Genomic DNA, 21,721 nt, shown 5'->3' on the forward strand with positions numbered 1-21,721 from the left:
GAGGCCCGCAGAAGGTGGGCCCTTTTTGATACACTTCCTCTCCCTGATGGTAGAGTTGACCTGAACCTGAGGACAGGCTACTCTTCAGGTCCCCACCGCCTGGAGCTCGACCGGCCACCCCTGGGGCACCAGTGGCCCTGCTACTCCCCCTCCCACCCCGGCCTTCCAGAAGCTCTCCCCTCTGCGTCAGGCTGATGCGTCTGAACTGCAAGCCTGCACACGATGCCCAGGGCAAACTACTCTGCACCTTTCCCTGGATCCCACGTCTAGAGGACTTACCAAGACTAATCTCCTCCTGCCTCGCAGTGCCGAGGCACCTTTAACCTCCAGCACCGCCAGAAGTCCAGCTGGATTAGCCGAGATGGCTACAGCAGAGACAGGAAGGTGGTTACCACCAGCCTCGGCTGTTCACATCATGACCTGCAGGAAGGAGGGCCGCCAGTGAGCAGTCGTGGAAAGAAACATCGTTCTTCCTCTTTCTGTCTTTCCCACCAGCTGAAGAATCCCTAGGACAAGAGCTGTGGGCGAGAGTGCAGAGCCTCTGCGCCCGCCAGAGCCAGTGGAGCCACATGTCTAGTCTTTACTGGGGAGGGTGCTGACATGATGGGGGCAGTTTTGGGTGAAAGATGAGACTGAAGTTTCAAAACAGACAATAAGACTCAACCAAAATGGTACTGTCCCAGTAACTGATACTGACTGACAAATTATAGATTTGGACTGTGTGTCCTTAAGGGACCCTGTCAGCAAGCAGGAAATCAGTGAAGAGTACAACTGGTAGCAATCACTGGAAAAATAAAGTCATTTCATTTATCCCTCAATGAGCTGGTATCACTCAGTCAAACTGTCCCCACTACAGTCATCACCAAAAGTACCAGCTTCTGATGTCAAAAAGATACCAAGGAATGACAGTCAGTGGAAAACTAGGATCTCAGAAGTGAGAGGGGGCTGTGCAGTGCAGCCTAGGCAAGGGGCCCAGGGTCTATTTTGGTCTCCGCGGGTCGGTATTATAATAGACAGCATTCACGTTAAAGTTAGTAAAAAAATGTTGTATTTGTGGCAATAGGGAAGCCGGTATTCAAGAAAAGACAAAAAAAATTTTTATATTAGAAGGTTTAAGTAGTCCATTAAATTGGAGTTAAATTTAAAATGATATGATTCCATGACATGTTAAAAATATATCTTTTCGGGGCCTGCCTCTAAAGTGGCCTCTGTGCTATCACCCACTCCCAGGGTCAAGCAGAGTGGTCTAACATATGCCCAAATCTCCTAGATTTTTGATCTCAAGTACAGTTCCCCAAAAGGAAGCAAGGAGCCTTGGAAAGTGTCTGATCCTATGTCTTAGGGCAAGGATAATTAAGATGGGCCTGGAGTACCAGTGTGTTGCCAGAAAGAAAGTATGCTTTCAAAATGATCCAGGGAGATTTTAAAGGATAAAGGAGCCAGCTGAAAGGGGCTCCCACTGAGCAGCTTGTGACAATTTGGGGACTAGAAAGAAAGCAGTAGTTCTCTGCAGAGCCATATGAGGCATGCTAGAAAAACAAAAGAAAAGAAAAAGAAGGCATGTACAAGTTTATAATGATGTTTACAGTATGTTGACAAAGCCAGACTGTGTGTATACTATATACTATATTCAAGTTTTGGTCAGCATCAAAATTTCATCATTACAAATCAAACAGCTAAAATATTCATTGCATCCCTGGTAGGGGATGTAGAATCTTATCAGCTCTACTCAGGCAATGAAAAATTACGGAAGATTTTACTATTACAAAAAAAGACACAGGCTTGGGAAGTCCAATTATCTCCACGGTGACTCAGCCTAATAAATACTGACTCACGATGAATCATCCTGGAAATCATGCTGGACCCCAGTCCTGGGCAACAATAGCCCACCAAGAGTTCCGCCTCCAGCACCTCAGTGTGAAATGGCCCGAGAGGATGGCTCTGTGCCCTTGGGTTAGGAAAGCACATTTGTGGTGTCCAGATGAATAAAAGAATCTGCCTGGGTTGATATTTGGGTGCTGGGTAGGCTATCTGTAATAATGAGTTTTATTCCACTGTTTTATATGTACTTCATTTAAGATGTTTAAAACAGGTAAGAGAATCTGTTAGATTTATGTCTATTTTATTAGATTTGTAAGAGTTGCTTAACGGTTTAGTAAGGTTTTGCTTATTGGATTTGGCTCGGGAATTAAACTACATGGGACGGGGTGGCTATTGGTGTAATTAAGAGTCGGCTAAGTCAAATTTGAAAGTATGGTTTGAGATGCCCAAGGGAATTTGATCAATTGAGTACAGAAGTGTGGGGTAAAATTAAGGAAGATTTAATCTGTAAAGCCCATGGTTAACTGAAGGCTAACCAAAGAGTAGGGAGAAACAGAATCTTATTTTCATACAAAGATCACTGAATTTATTAAGATAACAGTATTTGCAAACTGACATTTTAGGCTTTTAGGCTTAAGAGATATGAGATATTTAAACTTGATACTTTAATCAACTGAATAGTAATTAAAACATAAGTGGGCTTCCCTGGTGGCTCAGTGGTTAAGAATCCACCTACTGCTAATGCAGGGGACATGGGTTCGAGCCCTGGTCCAGGAAGATCCCACATGGCGCGGAGCAACTAAGCCCGTGCGCCACAACCATTGGGCCTGCACTCTAGAGCCTGCGAGCCACAACTACTGAGCCTGCGCTCTAGAGCTCACGAGCCACAGCTACGGAGCCTGCGTGCCACAACTACTGAGCCTGCGCTCTAGAGCTCACGAGCCACAGCTACGGAGCCTGCGTGCCACAACTACTGAGCCTGCGCGCCTAGAGCCTGTGCTCCGCAACAAGAGAAGCCACCACAATGAGAAGCTCATGTACCGCAACCAAGCGTAGCCCCTGCTCGCCACAACTAGAGAAAGCCTGCATGCAGCAACAAAGACCCAACACAGCCAAAAGTAAATAAATAAAATAAATAAATAAATTTATAAAACATAAGTAACTCTTTAAGTATTTCTTTCATGCCCAAAAGCCCCCTCAGAAAAATTTTTAGGAAAAAATAGAAAATCTGAAAAGCCCTATAACAAGTAAGGAGATTGAATCAGTAATCAAAAATCTCCCAACAAAGAGAAGCCCTGAAGCCTACGGCTTCACTGGTGAAGTCTACCAAATATTTAAAGAACTAATAACAATCCTTCTCAAGCTTTTCCAAAAAACTGAAGAGGCAGGAATGCCTCCTGATTCATCCTAGAGGCCAGCATCACTCTGATACCAAAGTCAGATAAAGACACTACAAGAAAAGAAAACTTCAGGACAATATCCCTTATGAACATTGATGCAAACGTTCTCAACAAAATAGGAATTCAGCAGCATATTAAAGAGATTATACATCATGACCAAGTGGGATTCATTCCTGCAATGCAAGGATGGTTCAACATATGAAAATCAATCAATATAATACACTACATTAACAGAATGAAGTACAAAAACCACATGATCATCTCAACTGATGCAGCGAAAGCATTTGAGGGACTTCCCTGGTGGCACAGTGGTTAAAACTCCGTGCTCCCACTGCAGGGAGCCCAGCTTCGATCCCTGGTCAGGTAACTAGATCCCACATGTATGCTGCCACTGAGAGTTTGCATGCCACAACTAAGGAGCCCGTGTGCCACAACTAAGACCCGGCACAACCAAATAAATAAAAATAAATATTAAAAAATAAAAGTATTTTTAAAAAGCATTTGAAAAGTTCAACACCTTTTCATGAATAAACACTCAACAAACTAGGAATAGACAGAAACTGCTGCAACATAATAAAAGCCATATTTGAAAAATCCACAGCAATGGTGAAAGACTGATTTTTCACTAAGGGGACATGACAAGGATGCCTACTTTCACCAGTTCTATTCAACATAGTACTAGAAGTTCTAGCCAGAGCAATTAGGCAAGGAAAAGAAATAAAAGGCATCCAAATTGGAAAGGAAGAAGTAAAATTATGTCTGTTCATAGATGATATGAAATTATGTTTAAAAAACCCTAAAGATTGCACGAAAACCTGTTACAGCTAATAAATGAATTCAGCAGGATACAAAGTCAACATACAAAAGTCAGTTGCTATATACTAACAATAAGCAATCTGAAAAGGAAATTATGAAAACAATTCCATTCACAACAGCAACAAAAAGGAAAAATACTTAGGAATGACCTTAACCAAAGAGGTGAAAGACTTGTACACTGAAAACTACAAAACATTGCTGAAAGAAATTAAAGAAAACATAAATAATGGAAATATATCCCATGTTCGTAAATTGTGGACTTAATATTATTAAGATGGCAATACTACCCAAAGTGATCTAAAGATTCAATATAATCCCTGTCATTTTTTTTTGTAGAAATAGAAAAACCCATCCTAAAATACATATAAAATCTCAACTGATCCTGAATAGCCAAAATAATCTTGAAAAAGAAGAACAAAGCTGAAGGATCCATACTTCCTGATTTCAAAACTTACTACAAAGCTACAGTATTAAAACACTGTGATTACCAGCATAAAGACATACATATATAACTGAATCACTTTGCTGTACACCTGAAACTAACACAACATTGTAAATCAACTATGCTCCAATAAAAATTACAAAAAAAAAAAGGCATACATATAGACCAATGGAACAGAATAGAGAGTCCAGAAATAAATTCTGGTATATATGATCAAATGATTTTTGACAAAGGTGCCAAGACCATTCAATGAGGAAAAGACAGTCTTTCAGCAAGTGTTACTGGGAAAACTGCATATCCACATGCAAAAGAATGAATTTGGACCCTTACCTAACACCATGTTTAAAAATTAACTCAAAATGGATCGAAGACCTAAATGTAAGACCTAAAATTATACAACTCTTAGAAGAAAACATAGGGCAAAAACTTCACGACACTGGATTTGGCAATAATTTTCTGGATATGACACCAAAGACATGGGCAACAAAAGAAAAACAATTTGGACTCTATGAAAATTTTAAATCTTGTGCATCAAAAGACAATATCCTCAGAGTAAAAAGGCAACCCAAGAATGGGTGAAAATATTTGCATCATATATCTGATAACGTATTAATATCTAGAGTATACTGAGAACTCCTAAAACTCAACCACACACAAAAAAACCCAACCCAATTCAAAAATGGACAAAGGTTTTGAATAGACATTTCTCCAAAGAAGATATACAAATATCCAATAAGCACATGAAAAGGTGCCCAAAATCGCTAATCATTAGGGAAATGCATATCAAAACTACAAAATACCACCACACATTAGAATGGCTACTATCCAAAAAAAACAGAAGATAAATGTTGGTAAAGATGTGAAGAAATTGGAACCTTGAGCACTGTTGGTGAGAATATAAAATGGTACAGCCCCTGTGGAATACAGGACGCCAGATCCTCAAAAAATTTAAAAATGAAATTAACACATTATGCAACAAGTCTACATCTGGGTACATACACAAAAGAATTGAAAGCAGGGTCTTGAAGAGATATTTGCACACTCATGTTCATAGCAGCATGATCATAGTAGCAAAAATGTGGAAGCAACCCAAGTGCCCATCAACAGGTGAATGGATAAGCAAAATCTCCCATATTCATGCAATGGAATATTATTCAGCCTTAAAAAGAAAGGAAATTCTGACACATGCTACAACATGGATGAACCTTGAGGACATTATGCTAAGTGAAATAATCCAATCACCAAAAGATAAATACTGTATGATTCCACTCACATGAGATACTTAGTGGTCAGAATTATAGAGACAATGTAGAACGGTGGTTGCCAGACAGTAGAGGGAGGGGAATGGGAGTTACTGTCTGATGGACGTAGAACTTCAGCTTTACAAGATGAGTTATGGAGAGGGACAGTGGCGATGGTTGCACAATGTATTTAATACCACTGAACCACACGCTTTAAAATAGTCAAGATGGTAAATATTATGTGTACTTTACCACAATGAAAAAAAAAAAAAAGAAAGCAACCATCAGATGCCCTGTAATCCGTCATTCCCCAGGTTCTTATCCCTGTATTTAATTCCTGTTTATCCCCTAATGTAGTCCCAACCACCCACCCCTTGCAGCCCTCCCAAACTGCGCTGTGACTTTACAATGTTTGGTCCATCACCAGCAAATTGCCCATACCTTCACCTGTACTTCAGGGGTCCACAGACCTTTTCTGCAAGGGGCCGGAGAGTAAATGTTTTAGGTTCTCTGGGCAGACTGTCTCTGTCCTCACTACTCGACTCTGCCCTTCTAGGGCAAAGCAGCCACAGACAGAGCGAAAAGGAAAGGCCTAGGAGCAGGCAGGGCTGACCCCTGACCCTCTCACAGAGCAGCTGGGAAAGTGAGTTGACAGGTGTAACGCTGCTCCGTGGACTGTACAGTGCGGATCACCTGGGAGAAGCCGGGAGCAGAGGCCATGGTAATAAAAATCCAGCTCAGAGCCTCCGCCAGCAGAGAGTGCTTCCCGACGGGAAAGGACGGGACCCGGCGGAAGGACGGGGCCTGGGTTCCGACGGGGGCTCCGCCAATGGACGCCTCCTGACCCACGCGGAGACGCTGGTCCTTCCAGGGCGAGACGGGACGGTCCAGGCCACCTGGGTGGAAGGAAGCTCAGCCCCGCCCCCGAGCGTCCCACCCCTTTGCCTCAGCCCTCGGGGCCCCGCCCCCAGAGCCGGGCAGGCGTGCCTTGCGCCCGGGCCCGGTCCCCGTCTCCAAGGGTCCCGCCCTTTTGTCTCTCTCCCGGGGCCCCGCCCCCAGAGCCGGGCCGGCGTGCTTTGCGTCCCGGCCCCGCCCCCAAGAGTCCCGCCCTTTTGCCTCCGCCCTGGGAGACCCGGCCGCGGAGCCGGCCGGTGAGCTTTGCGCCTGGCCAGGTCTCACCGTGCGCACGTGCTCGGCGTCCCGGGCTGCTGCGGAGGCGGAGGTGAGCGCGCGGAGCGGGCCGGGCTGACGTGCGGCTGCGGGCGGGCTCCCTCGGAGGTGTGTTCCAGCCGCGGGGCGTAGCCTAGGGGTTGGGCGTGGAGCGAGAGTCCTGCGGCCCCTTCTCGCCGGGCTGCCTGCAGGATGGGCGGCACCACCCCCCAGGCCTCCTTGGAGCGTGCGGCCTTGGCGCTGGTGGTCCTGGGGGCGTTGGGACCTTCGCCTGGCACCTTTCTTTCCCGGCCTCAGTTTCCTCGTTGGCGAAAAGGCCCAAGTGATGTGACTCCTCAGGACTCTGCTGCCCCCTTGTTTGCAGCAATTAGTTGCTAATTAAACACTTCTCGGACAGGAGGACAGGGAGCTTAAGCTAAAGTTAAATAATTGTGACTTTTTACTGAAATATTTTCGGATGAAATAATAGGATGCCCCGAATGTGTTTCAAAATAAACCAGTTGGAGGGGAGTATGTGTGGGATTAGAGGCAAAGCAAGACTGGCCATGACTTGATAGACTGAAGTTGGTTTATGATGTACTATTTTGTCCACCTTTCTGTATGTTTGTAATTTATCATCAGAAATACTCTATAATGAAAAATCTGCTGTGGACGCCTGTGTTCAAATACTGGGCCTGTATTAGTCTGCTAGGGCTGCAGTGACGAGAACTGGGTGAGAGACGTGTCTTTCAAGGTGTCAGCAGGGCTAGTTTCCTCTGAGGCCTCTCCCACTGGCTTGTAGATGGTCACCTTCTGGCCTGTGTCTTCATGGTCCTTCCTCTGTGCCTGTGTCCTAGTGTCCTGTTCTCATAAGGACACCAGTTATATTGGATGAGGGCTCATCGTAATGACCTAGTTTTAACTTAGTTGCCTCTTTAAAGATCCTATGTCTAAATACAGTCCCATTCTGAGGTCCTGGGGGTTAGGACTTCAGCATATGAATTTGGAGGGACACAATTCCGCCCACAGCATGGCCACTTTACGTTTGGGATTTTGACCAGTTAGCCTGTCTGTGCCTCGGTGTTCCCTGGTTAATGAGTCACAGAGGTGTAAGGAGTCGGTCATTAAATAATGTCTGCAGCGCTCTCAGAAGTGTGTCGAACACGTAGTGAGACTGAGTGAGTGGAACATGCTTCATGTGTCAGTTAGGGATCGTGCTCAGTAGGGGTGGGTGGTGGAGTGAGGGGTTGGTTGCTTGGTGCCGTGCCTAGCCAAGGGCATCAAAGTTGTAATCACAGCCATTTCCTCAAGGCTGTCTGCTCCTTGCTGGGCACCGATTGTTGCGTGTGTGTTCACTGACAGCACAGACACCCTCTGGTGGGCCGCTGTCACATGCCCATCTGACCCGTGGGGAAGGAGATGCAGAGATAGAGCTGGAGCCTGTGCTCTGCCTACCGTTCGTGCGTATTGCCTCCGTTAAAGAGGATGTGGCCCTGGGGGTGTTCAGTCTGCAGGTAGACCCGAGGAGCTGTTGGCTCACTTCTCTTTCTCTTGGCCCAGGTTTACAGAGGTGGCAGCCCTCATGGCAGGTCCCCTGTGGCGGGCCACAGCCTTTGTGCAGAGACACAGGACGGCCCTGTTGGTGGGTTCCTGTGCAGGCCTGTTTGGGGCTCAGATCTCGTACCACCTCTTCCCGGATCCTGTGGTCCCGTGGCTGTACCAGTACTGGCCTCAGGGCCAGCCAGCCTCCCTGTCCCCAGAGCTGCAGAGCCTGTTCGAGGAGGTGCAGCAGGATATCGGGGTCCCCTCGGGCCACCGCTTCGAGGCCTTCACCACCTTCACCTTCCAGCCTGTGAGCGCCGGCTTCCCGAGACTCCCTGCCGGGGCCGTGGTGGGCATCCCCGCCAGCTTCCTGGGTGACCCAGTGACCAACACTGACCGGCCCGTTGTCGTCCACGGGCAGCGAGTGGACTGGCAGAGCCCAGCGGGCGCCCGGCTGAGAGATGCCCTGACTCTGTCCCACGACGCCCAGAAGTTCGCCTTGGCCAGGGAGGTGGTGCACCTGGAGAGCGGGGCGGCCGCCCTGCAGGCCCTGCCAGCCCCCGCCTGCCTGGTGGGCACCTGGGCGCTGGGCGTGGGGGCCAAGCACGCCCTGGGGCTCTACGGAGGCCCCATGAACTTGCGGGCCGCCTTCAACTTGTTGGCGGCAGTGGCGGGCTTCGTGGCCTATGCCTTGTCCACGGACTCTCTCACTCACGCCCTGGAAGCCTGGCTGGACCGCCGCACGGCCTCGCTGTCCGCAGCCTATGCCCGGGGCGGGGTGGAGTTCTACGAGAAGGTTCTGTCGGGCAACCTGGCCCTGCGCGGCCTCTTGGGCCGGCCCGGGGAGAAGCTGTACACGCCCAGCGGGAACGTGGTTCCCAGACACTGGTTCCGCATCAAGCACCTGCCCTACACGGCCCGCCGGGACTCGGTGCTGCAGGTGTGGAGGGCGGCGCTCAGCCCCCGCAGCCCCTGAGGGCCTCGTGGCAGGGGCGGTTCCAGCTGGAGCAGGTACCACCCCGCCCTGGACTGGGGGGAGGCGGGGGGAGGGGCGCTCCTGGGGCCTCTGGAGCTCAGCAGCCCAGATTCTACCCCCCTGGGCCTGACGGGCAGAGAAGGTGTTGCTGGAACCCAGCGAGACCTCCTGGTAGGAGCGCTGGCCGAGGGAGGGGAAGGAACAGGCCTGCGAAGCCGAGGCCCTGCAGTCAGGAGCCTGGAAGCGCAGAGCACAGAGCGGGCTTGGGGAGGAGCTGCGGTGAGGGACGCTGGGGGCGGGGCGAGCGGGGCTCACTGGGAGGTGAGGAGGGCGGAGCAGGGGCAGGTGGGCAGTGGGCCAGGCCTGGTGTCCCGCTTGGGACCCAGCAGAGGCTGCGGCCTTGCCCGCTTGTCTGCCTCTAGCCCTCTGGATAAAGCAGACCCCACTTTTTTTTTTTTCCTACTTTATCTTTTTATTTTATTTTTTTAACACCTTTATTGGAGTATAATTGCTAGACTCAATTTCGTTTCTTTTTATGGCTGACTGATTGTATATATGTGCCATGTCTTTATCCATTCCTCTGTCGATGGACACTTACATTGCTTCCATGTCCTGGCTATTGTAAATAGAGCTGCAATGAACATTGTGGTACATGACTCTTTTTGAATTATGGTTTTCTCAGGATATATGCCCAGTAGTGAGATTGCTGGGTCTTATGGTAGCTTTTCTTTTAGTTTTTTTAAGGAACCTCCATACTGTTCTCCATAATGGCATTCCCACCAACAGGGCAAGAGGGTTCCCTTTTCTCCACACCCTCTCCAGCATTTATTGTTTGTAGATTTTTTTGATGATGGCCATTCTGACTGCAGACTCCACTTTTGATCCTTGGGCAAGAGACCCCAGCAGGAAAGGTGAGGAGGGTTGTGATGAGCAAGCCAGGCTCACTTGGTCATTTATGTGTTCTTTTTTTTTTTTAATATTTATTTATTTATTTGGTTGTACCGGGTCTTAGTTGTGGCAGGTGGGCTCCTTAGTTGCAGCACGTGGGCTCCTTAGTTGTGGCACACGAACTCTTAGTTGCAGCGTGCATGTGGGATCTAGTTTCCTGACCAGGGATCGAACCCAGGCCCCCTGCATTGGGAACACGGAGCCCCATCCACTGTGCCACCAGGGAAGTCCCTCACGTGTGCTTTTTTTAAAATGTATTTTATTGAAGTATAGTTGATTTACAATGTTGTGTTAATTTTTGTTGTACAGCAAAGTGACTCAGTTATACATATATATTCTTTTTTTATATTCTTTTCCATGATGGTTTATCACAGGATATTGAATATAGTTCCCTGTGCTCTACAGTAGGACCTTGTTGTTTATCTGTCCTATATGTTTAATAGTTTATATCTGCAAATCCCCAACTCCCAGTCCTTCCCTCCCCCAGCCCCTTCCCCTTGGCAACCACAAGTCTGTTTTCTATGTCTGTGTGTATATTTCTGTTTTGTAAATAAGTTCACTTGTATCATTTTTTTAGACTCCACATATAAGTGATATCACACAGTATTTGTCTTTCTCTTTCTCTGACTTACTTCACTTAGTATGATAATCTCTAGGTCCATCCATGCAAATGGCATTATTTCATTCTTTTTTATGGCTGAGTAGTATTCCATTGTATATATGGACCACATCTTCTTTAGTCATTCATCCGTCAATGGACATGTAGGTTTCTTCCATGTCTTGGTTATTGTGAATAGTGCTGCTGTGAATATTGGGGTGCATGTAATCTTTTCAAATCAGAGTTTTCTCAGGGATATGCCCAGGAGTGGGATTGCTGGAGCATATGGCAACTCTTAGTTTTTTGAGGAGCCTCCATGCTGTTCTCCACAGTGGCTACACCAATTTACATTCCCATCAGTAGTGTAGGAGGGTTCCCTTTTCTCCACACTCTCTCCAGCATTTGTTATTTGTAGACTTTTTAATGATGGCCATTCTGACCAGCATGAGGTGATACCTCATTGTAGTTTTGATTTGCATTTCTCTAATAACGAACCACGTTGGGCATCTTTTCAAGCCATTCATGTATTCTTTTTGTTGGTGGTTATGTTTTCCCTGGAAGAGTTGAATAATTCAGGCCTGGTGCCAGTGTAACTCGGGACAAAGGGATTAAGCCACACCCAGGAAGGGCACAAAGCCAGCCCAGGAGGCCCACTCAGAGGCCGGGCGGTCCCTGTAGAAGACTGTGGATGGAGAGAGCAGGCAGGGGTGGCCTGATTCCTGCTGGGTCCTTGACCGTGATCTGGGCCCAGCACTCTGGCCCCATTCTGGGTGAGCCTTGGGGTCCCCGCCCTGGGCCCCAGCAGACGAGTTTCTGAGAGCAGAGCATCCGCTTTCCCAGGGCCTGCTCTCAGTAATGCAGGAGCTGGGAGGAGGCCGGCGTTCCCGCTACTCCGTCCAGGTGGGAGGGTAAGGGGCCCCAGCGTGGGGCGGGGAGGCGACCCCCTGAGACGGCCCCTTAGTTGGCTCCGTCTACCCCAAGTCACCAACTTTGTCTCCACTCAGGGACTGTTCCCAGACCTCACACCCTTCCCGTGGCCCAGCCCCAAACCTGGGCTGGCCGCGAGCCCCGACTCCCGGGCATCCGCGCAGCCCCGCATCCCGCTCAGCCCTGCCATCTGGCTCAGGCCGGTCCACTCCCAGGCAGAGCTCTCCCGCCGCAGCCCTGGCAGGCAGCTGTTGCTGAGAACCTGCTCTGGGCTGGACCTCCCCCAACCCACCCCTCCATCCCACCTCGTGTCTAAACCAGGGCCCGGCCTCGTGATGTCCCCGCACAGCGGCTCCCGGCTCCATCCCTGCCCTCCCCAAGCGGTTCCTCATGTGGGCTTCCTGGCCATTCTCCCCACCTCCCCCAGCTCTTAGAAGCTCAGGTCTGACTGGGTTCTCTCCTGCTTAAAACCCTTTGCAGGCATCCCTTTGTTTTCGGCCAAAGCCGAGCCTCCAAGCCTGGGCCACTCTGTGGAATCCAGCCCTACAAGCATGTGGGTTCCTCGACTGCCTTCCCCTCCCCTCATGGGCCTCCGTCTGTGGCCCTCTCTGCCAGCCTGCCCTGTCCTGGATTTTTAGGTGCTCCCTCTGCAGGAACCCTCAGGGACCGAGCCCACCGCACCCTCCACCTCTTCCTAGCCTCTGCTGCCAACGGCAGTTAAGTAAGGGAGCACGGCTTAGCATCTCCTCTGTTGAAATGTACTGTCTGCAAGAGCAGCGTTGTGTGTCCCGTTGACAGCTCTGGACTGAGGCTCTTCACGTTTTTGAATAAATGAATAAGGCTCTTAAGCTCCGACACACACGGGCCTGGCACCTTAGGGTCTCTGAGCAAGTACAGTACGGCTGGCTGGATGCCCCTGGCAAGGCCATTACGAATCCTGTGACCCTGTCCTAGCTTCCCAACTTGGGACACTTTCCAAGGGCACGGCCTGGCCCTGCTCTTCCATGGTTGCTGACTTCATTGGGGAAACCAGGACACTTGTGGGTCCCTTTCTTTCCTATAGAGCACAGATCAGTTCTCAGAGCACCAGGGACCCCAAGAGGCTTTAGGGGAGGCTGACCCCCCGAAATTCTGTGGTATTTTGTGCCCCTACAGGCAGTTCAGGGTCGATCCCAGAAAGGCTTTGAAGCTGGGCCAGGTGGCAGGAATTTACCCTGTAAATGCTGCCCTGTACGTTTCCTTCTCAGATGCCTGCTGCAGACCTTAGTCATCAGGCTCTGCATGGGACCCCAGAGAACGCTGTTCTAGTGTGTTATGCCCCGCACACATGCATGGTTCTCAGAGCTACATCAGCACACCGGTGCTCCCCCCTTCCCCCGACACGGTCAGAATGCGGGGAAGGGAGTCCCAGGGTCCCGGTGCTGGCACTGGCCCTGACCCTAGCAGGCTCCACTGCCTCTGTCCCCACCAGCCACTGTCCACGATACAGGGCCGCGTGCAGCACGCCTGGAGCTGGGCGCGTGCATGTGGGCTCCTGGTCTCCATGTGTGCACGTGTCAGAGGCTAGGTCCCAGATGGGTGCGTGGTCCCCACCCCGTGATACCTCCTGCCTGCTGCATCCCCGGAGTCATGTTTATGGGGCCTTTATTGGGCACCAGACATTGTGCTAGGTTCTTAGAGGTATTTTCTTAAATGTACGCCCAAATTGGAACATGTAGTTGGTAACATCCTTTTGATTTTGCAGGCAAGCAAATAGCACAGAAAGGTGAAGAAATTTTCCCCAAATCTCAAAGCTTTGTAAATGGCAGAACCAGGATTTGAAGCTGGCAGTCTGGCCCCAGATCCCGTTCTCACAGCACTGGACTTACACTGTCCTGTTGATCCTGAGGGCTCCATGGTGCAGACTTGTACTGTGGCCTCTCTAGCCTTTCTCCCCATGCCACTGAGAAGTGACTTTGCAGCCTCCCCTCTTTTATCAGGAAAAAATGGTCCCGAGCCGAGCCTTCTGGAACTTCCAGGGGAGACCCTTCCAGCTAGCTGAAGAGGGACCGCCCAGTCCATCATGCCTAGGGCTGCGGTGGGGATGGGCAGAGGGGAGGGCTGTTACAGAGCCTTAGGAGGCCCCAGCTGAGGAACAGGGGTGCTTAGGAGGTGGAGAACACGGTGGGGGGGCGCAGCCAGGGTGGGCTCAAGTCCTGGTCCTGCTGCTTTCGCGGAGTGACCCCAAGCAAGGGACTTCACACCTCTGGTCCTGAGTTTCCTGTCTGTACAATGCGGACATTAATGTGTATCGTGCAGCATTCTTCTGACAAGGAAAGTAAAATAAAACGTGCAAAATGTGAATCCCAGACAGGGTTTACAGTAAGCTTTAAAAGAAGATTGGTTCCTAAGTGTTAGTGCTTCTAAGCGGTCCAGGTAGCAGGGTGTTCAGGTCTTGCAGGTGTGCCCAAATACCAGCAGTTTCTTGTGGCTGGAACCTTCCCAGAGAGCCCTCACCACCCACACAGGGCTCCACTTCAAGCTCCCAGAGCCGCAGTGGGGGCAGGTCCCTACCTTGCCCTCAGCTGACGCCTTTTGGGAAATTACTCAGCAGCAGCTGAGAGCAAAGGACCCAGGGGGCCCTGGGGAGACAGCAAACTGGAAAAGAGAGCATTAAAATAGGAGATGGTGGGCTTCCCTGGTGGCGCAGTGGTTGAGAATCTGCCTGCTAATGCAAGGGGACGTGGGTTTGAGCCCTGGTCTGGGAGGATCCCACATGCCGTGGAGCAACTAGGCCCATGAGACACAACTACTGAGCCTGCGCGTCTGGAGCCTGTGCTCCGCAACAAGAGAGGCCGCAATAGTGAGAGGCCCGTGCACCGCGATGACGAGTGGCCCCTGCTTACCACAACTAGGGGAAGCCCTCGCACAGAAACAAAGACCCAACACAGCAAAAATAAATTAATTAATTAATAAAGTCCTACCCCCAACATCTTCTTTAAAAAAAAGGTAAGAGATAGTGGGGTTTCTTTAATTGAAGTCTAGTTCATTTACAACGTTGTCTTAATTTGCCCTGTGCAGCAAAGTGATTCACTTTTATATATACACACATTCCTTTTCATGTTCTTTTCCGTATGGTTTATCACAGGATATTGAGTATAGTTCCCTGTGCTCTGCAGTAGGACCTTGTTATCCATTCTCTGTGTAATAGTTTGCATCTGCTCATCCCAAACCCCCAGTCCATCCCTCCCCCAGCCCCCTCCCCCTTGGCAAACACAAGTCTGTGCTCTATGTCTGTGGGTCTGTTTCATAGATAAGTTCATTTGTGTCATATTTTAGATTCCACATATAAGTGATTTCATATTTGTCTTTGTCTGACTTCACGTAGTATGAGAATCTCTGGGTCCATCCATATTGCTGCAGATGGCATTGTTTCATTCTTTTTTAGGGCTGAGTGGTATTCCATTGTACGTGCACCACATCTTTATAAAATGGGAGATGGTCTTTTACACCTACTACACAGGTAATGTTTAAATCCTAGAACCTCTGAATGAGTGAGGGTGTGGTAAAGTCGGTACAGCGTGTGCCCTTGGTGACACTGTAGGAAGCAGCCTCCAGGGTGGCCCCCAGCGGTTTCTGCTCCTGCTGTTCTCAGCCTGTGTCGTCCTTTCCTCTTGCTCTTGGTTTAAAACAACAGAATAAGGCAAGTGTGATTGTGTTACAAAAGACCGTGGCTTCCGTCTTACTAGCAGACTGTTAATCTTCTCACACACGTGATTTGATGAAGCGTCTTGCTGCGCTGGACAGGCCCACGTGGCTCGGAAGTAAGGGCGGCCTCTGAGCCACAGCTGGCGGAGCGGTGAGGCCCTCAGTCCAGCAGCCCACAGGGAGCTGAATCCTGACAACAGCCGTGTGAGCTTGGAAGAAAATCCCTCCCCAGTCAGGTCTCAGATGAGACCCCAGCCTTGGCCGGTGCCTTCACTGCAGCCCGTGACACCCCGAAGCAGAGGACACAGCTAAGCTATGCCTGGATCCTCAACCCACAGAAATGCTGAGATGGTCGTTGTGGGTTATGTTAAGGCTTCGTTTTATGGTAATGTTTCATGCACAGTAGGTAACTGACCCACATGGTTAATTGACATACTATGTTTAGGAAGCAATTTAGCAAAAGTTGACATGCACAGGGGTAACTTCAAACCTAGAAACTCATTCTAGAGCCATCATCCAGCAGAGACTAAATCAGATATGCCCAAAGATGTGCATAAGAGCACTACCTGTAATATAAAAAAATAGGGATAATGGAAATACTGAAAAATAGCGACTTAGGAAACTTTGGTATATTCATTTGTTGAGTATTGGTCAGTCACTAAAAAGCGTAAGTATGACGACTATGTTAGAAATAGTCTAAATATCAAATGTTCTTAAAAATATGAAGTACAACATGCAAGAGGATTGCAATAATGTAAATATGGTAAAAGACCTGTGAGGAAATTTGCAAAATTTCTGAAATTCAAAATTTCATAAGAGAAAGTAATTCTGCAATGGTGGAATTTTGAATGGCTTTATTCATCAGTATATATATAAGGACTTACCTCTATAGATGTATTAATATAGATGTGTATGAAGGCTCCCTCAGAGGGGGCCAAGGACCCACCCCCTCTCCCTGCATCAAGGTGACAGATCCTGGCATCACTGCTTTTGGCCTATATCCTTGGGGTGTGGCCAAGCTTCTGCCTGTCAATTACCACGGCAATCAGGAAATGTGCTGCTCAGATCTGCTGTGGGAGCAGAATTGACTGACAGTCCCAGCTGCTGTTTCTCTAGATCCACCACCACGCTTTCACTGAGGCCGTGCCTCTCGCGTGCTGCTTTCAGGCAGGGCTTGATCCTGGTGCAGTACTCACGCAAGCCCATTCTGGTGAACTGTGGGACTCCTCCAGTGGTGGACTGTGGCTCAAGGTCACCCTAGTGGCCACCCTAGTGGCCTTTCTTAGAACTGCTCTGAGGTCTGACACCCTTCTACCCAGGCCTCCTTCCTTCCCCACCTCCTTCGCAGATGTCAGCCCTGCTTTGTGGTTTGACGGCTCTCCCCACATTCTGTTCCCCCCCACTCTGTCCTCACAGGCATGTCCCCCAGCACACCTCTTACTCAGGTAATCCCGTCTCGGTGTCTCTTTCTCAGAGGATCTGAACTAACAGTTACCCCTCCCTCAGTCGGGTGCTCTGTGAGGCCCGGGGGGCGCACCCTGCCCTGTCTGCCCCTGGGGTTCGCAGACCTGCAGAAGTAAACCTGCAGTGACAACACGGTGCAGTGAAGGTTAGTGTGGAAGCACAAGGGAGGGTGCCTAACTCAGCCTGGGCTGGAAGTGGCCAGAAAGGACTCGCCAGAGGAGGGGCCCCTGTTGCTGAAACCCTCAGTGTGAGTTGAAAGAACCCAGTGCTGATAGTTAAATATGTATGTAACACAGATGTGCCAAACCCTTTACATGTGTTAATTCACATAATGCCTGCAGCAGTCCTCTTATCCCCATTTTACGGATGGGAAGATCCAGGCATAGACAGGTGAAGTGGTTTTCCTCCAGCCAGTGCTAGACTTGGGGTCTGAACCCAGGTGGTCTGGCCCTAGAGGTTGTGTTCTTAGCCACTGGACCACGTTAGCCAGAGACAGGCTATGGGAATAGCTTGTACAAAAGCTAGAAACAAGACGGTTTGTGTGGTTTTTGTGTCAGCCAGAGCCCGACTGGGAGACTGAAAGCCCACAGTAGTTTGAACAGGGGAAGCTTAACATGAAGAATTATTACTGTTGACAGTGGGTTGAGAGGCCCAGGCAGGAGCAGAGAGACCAGTTTGGGGGGCGGGGGGCGGGGGGGGCACTGCGTTACCAGAGGAGACATGAGGCTGGCTTGAACTTGGCAGTAGAGGTGGAGAGAGGCAAGACTCAGACTACATTTAGGAGGCAATATGGGTGAAATTCGGCGATAGACTGGGTCTGGGGGTGTGGCAGAGGAAGGTCAGAGGTCAGGGGTCAGGAATGTCTCCTGGGTTCCGCGTTGATAGATGGGTGACTGCGGTCTGCCCTTCTCTTTTCTGCAGAGCACACAGACACTGGATCCCATTCTCCTCCTGTCTCCTGGACATCCCTCCTTCCTTGTTGATTATGCCCCCTTGGAAGCGCAGTTTTGTTGTTGGTGATGGTGGTGGTGATGATGGTGGTGATGGTGGTGGTGATGGTGGTGATGATGGTGGTGATGATGGTGGTGATGATGGTGGTGATGGTGGTGGTGATGATGGTGGTGATTGAAGCCTTTCAGTGCACTGGGAGCTTGAGAGTTCCCAGACTGAGGCAGCACCAACAGATTGTTCAGAGCAAAGGCCAATGGGGATGAGTAGCTGTGCCCATAGGCTTGATCCTGCTGATCCAGCAGGCCTGGGGGACACAAGCTTATCTTTTGCAGTTCCTGGGGCCACCTGGACTCAAAACCATCCTGACTCTGGACTTCTTCCAGTCCCACCCCCATAGAGCCTTTGTTCCCCAGAGGGCCCTCTACAAGTCAGAGGTAAACGGCATCAGTGGATCGACTCATGCTGTCACCCACCTGCACATACCCCTCCCCCGACCTGCTGCAGAGACGGTTGCCCCTGCTGGGCACTGCCGACCTTGTCAAGGGCTGCAGGGTGCTCAGCTGGGGCCAGAGCCTACGTGGACGGAGGGAGGGGGCCGAGCATCGACACGCTGCACAGACAGCAATATCATTGCTTTATAGTTAGACCCTCTGTATTGATAGACTTTACTGCTGTCACCAAACAAGACCAACCAGAGTCTGATACCTTGACACTGACCCTTTGACCGGCTGGTTCAACACAGACATTTCCAGCATGACTGTAATTAGGCTCTCACACAGCACAATCTGGAGGACGCTCTGTATCTGCCTTCTGGCTTGGTTTTCCAAGCACTCAAACCAGTATCAGTTTTGAATTTTCCCTACATTATCCACACGTGGATCCTAGGCCTCTTCCCCAACAGAGGGTCTCCCTCACTTTCCTGGGTCGCTGAGCTTACCTGCCCTGAGCTGGTCCCCTTCAGAGCTGAGCACACCAACTGGAGGCCCCTTCTGGTTCCCACTGCTTGTGCGCAGCCCTGTGGCCTGAAATAAGTATGTCTTTGTCGATGTGCTTAGGTAAGAAAACACGGGAATCAGGGTCCTGGGAGACTGGGGTCGACGGGGGGGCCCTTGGCCAGGGGCTGACCCTGCAGGTGCATCTCCAGGAAGCCTTTAGCCTCAGGACCAGCCCAGAACCTGGTTGTGCAGCTTACTACCACGGGCACATTACTTACCTTCTCTGTACCTTGGTTTCCCGTCTGTAAATGGGAATAATGGCAACGCCCATCTCCTGGAGTTGTTTTAAGAGGTTAATGAGTTGATACTTGTAAAGCGCTTCGAACAGTGCCTGGCAAGAGTTAAAGCTAAGGAAGTGCAGGATGACTTGTATTCCCCGAGATGCCGCGCGGCGCCTTTGGAAACATCTCTGGTGGTTGTGATGGGGGTCGGGCTGGGAGTACTGCCCTGCACAGAGCTCTCACCCCCCGGCAGAACCTCATTCGTGTGTCTGACACCTCCACCAGCCCCCGGCCTCTCTAGGGGCAGCCACCGGGCCACCCCAGCCTTTATTCCCTGGACCTGACATCGTCTTTGGGGTTCAGGAAGTGTCGGCCAAATCCTGGACTGAGTCGCGACTGGCGGGAAGGCCTGTGACAAACGGGCAGACAGACCCCAGCGGTGCTGGCCTGTGAGGGTTGGCTCAGCCCGCGTTTCTCAGGGGTGCACGGGGGAGTGGCTGCTGAGCAAGCCGTCTAAACCCCAGTCTTGTCCCCTCTGGATAAAGCACCTCCAAAGCGGGCCCAGTGCCTTCGGACACTGCTCCTAGCGGCAGCTGAAGGCTGCCTCGGCATCAGCCCGCAGGTCTGGACCAGCTGACTACCCTGTGCGGGCGGCTGCAGAGGGAGGGTGTCCCAGGCCTGAGACCTGGACTGGGCCCCTGCGGAGGAAGCTTGTCAGATGCCCCGGGTGGCAGAGGGGCACATCTCAGAGCCCCAGTGGGAATCAGGCCAGAGCTGCGCCCCCCACCCCCGCCCCTCCAGCGCTTCCCCGCCTCCAGCTCCTGTCCAGCCCGTTTTGGATCTGGGCCCTAAGGCTCTCCCTGCAGGCCGAGCGAGTGCCAGGCGCCATCTGCTGCGTAAGCCTGCGGGCTTGCATACACACCAATTGATTCTGGTTTGCCTCCTGATGAGGTCTTCAGTTGAGCCAAGGTATCAGAGGCTATGTTAACCTGAGGAATGCAGGGGAAGGGCGGGGGCAAGAAGCCCAGGGACAGCTGAGGCAGCCCAGCAGGCAGGAGGCCTGTGAGAGCACGAGGCCCACGGCCCCCTGCCCCTGCCTGGCCTGACGCTGGGCCGGCCCTCCGCAAAGCTGGCAGAGCCCCCTGGCTTCCCCAGGGCCTGGTGGGCAGTCGTCGCCTAGGCCTGCCCTGTCCAGTCCCCCGTGGAGCCCCCTCCACAGATCAGTATCACCCCTGCACGTAGGAAGCAGCCGCTCCACTCCGGCTGTTGCCTTACATTATCTACTTAAATGACCGCAACCCCCTTAAAGAGATGCAGGATTACGCCCCTGGTCCAGTTGGGAAGCAGCGGCTCAGAGAAGCTAGGTAACTTGCCCATGGACACACAGCTGTTGCTGGTGCAGCCACCATGGGCCCCCCGGGGCCCTGGCATGATGCCTGTGCTGTTTCCTCTGTCAAGGCTGCAGCCTCACCGGGGAAGTAGGGATCACCCTGGGTTTCCACAGCTGAGACAGCAGCACCCTTTTGTGAAGCAGCAAAGCCTCCTGCAGACCCCAGGGAGCCCCAACCCCTCCTGGGACATCCGTGGTGAACAGGTTCGGAGGAGTCGCGCGGGGGCACCCAGGAACCCCGACTGGAGCATTTCAGTCGCCGGGTCACTGCTTTGTCCTCTGGGGATATGATGCTGGCCTGAGGTCTCTCTTTGAAACCCAGTCCCCCTAAAACCGAGTTCCCCTGCCGAGTTTATGAGTGATCTCTCAGTCCCGGACCTTATTCCCTCTCTCGTCTCCTCTGACCTCGATCCTGTGCTCACTGGACACCGAGCAACCAGAGTCGGGTGAGAATAGTTGCTGTTGTCGGCAGTGTGACAACAGTGAACTCAAATTACCGGTGCAGACATCACCGCTGATGTACACACGCAGGGTGTCTCTCCAGCACAGGATGAGCTCACACACCCGTCACTGCTGGGAGTGGGTTGTGCTGTGTGCATTTGTGTATCGCTGTGGCCGAGGTGCTGTCCCCACCCGCTCCCTCCCCCTCTGAGGGCGGCTGTGAGCCATGAGGGGTCGCTTCCCTGGGAAAGTATCTGACAGCCAGGGGTCTCCATCCCCCCTTTACCTAGCCCGCGTGGTTTTACAGCCCGGATTCGGGGGTTACTTGTTACCACTGAATTAGGTCCTCCTTCCTGCCGCTACACCACACGGAAGAGCCCAACTACAAGAGTCAAACTCTCTTGGCTTAGTTCATGTGCACTGGGGGGGCGAGGCGCTCATGAATAGGAGGTGAGGCTTCTGCTCACGGAAGCAGCGGAAGCAGCCTGCAAATCCTGCAAATTCTTACCGCTCAGACCCTCACAGCCTGGTGTCAGCTGATGCCGCAAAGCCTTTCTGAAAACAAACGTCAAGAAGTGATTGTGCAAGACAGAGCCGCTAGAAATGCCTCGTTTACGGGTGTGTGAGAAGGTCTTTGTGTCTTTCTTTTTTTTTCCATTGGAAGAGCATAAGCTCAACTAAGGTGACGGCCCTGGAATGCGAACAGAACCGG

The 21,721-nt window shown here is 51.0% G+C and overlaps 1 protein-coding gene across 3 annotated transcripts in view; it reads left to right on the forward strand.

Annotated features, from left to right (window-relative positions):
- Positions 1-6,851: 6,851 nt before the first annotated feature.
- Positions 6,852-21,721, forward strand: part of TMEM177 (transmembrane protein 177) — a 20,161-nt gene continuing 5,291 nt past the window's right edge. The window contains exons 1-4 of one of the 3 annotated variants that reach the window (XR_003005126.1): positions 6,852-6,942; positions 8,430-9,422; positions 15,288-15,362; positions 18,295-19,249. Coding sequence is in view for 1 of the 3 variants with exons in the window: in XM_024759176.1 (XP_024614944.1) it covers positions 8,452-9,387 (936 nt within the window). In the remaining 2 variants the exon portion in view is untranslated. Of the gene's footprint in view, positions 6,943-8,429; positions 9,423-15,287; positions 15,363-17,932; positions 18,101-18,294; positions 19,250-21,721 lie in introns of those variants that run through there. The other 2 variants (XR_003005127.1, XM_024759176.1) reach the window with 2 other exon arrangements.

The sequence above is a fragment of the Neophocaena asiaeorientalis genome, unplaced genomic scaffold, assembly GCF_003031525.2.
Source record: "Neophocaena asiaeorientalis asiaeorientalis breed wild unplaced genomic scaffold, Neophocaena_asiaeorientalis_V1.1 scaffold593, whole genome shotgun sequence".
Classification (NCBI taxonomy): Eukaryota; Metazoa; Chordata; class Mammalia; order Artiodactyla; family Phocoenidae; genus Neophocaena; species Neophocaena asiaeorientalis.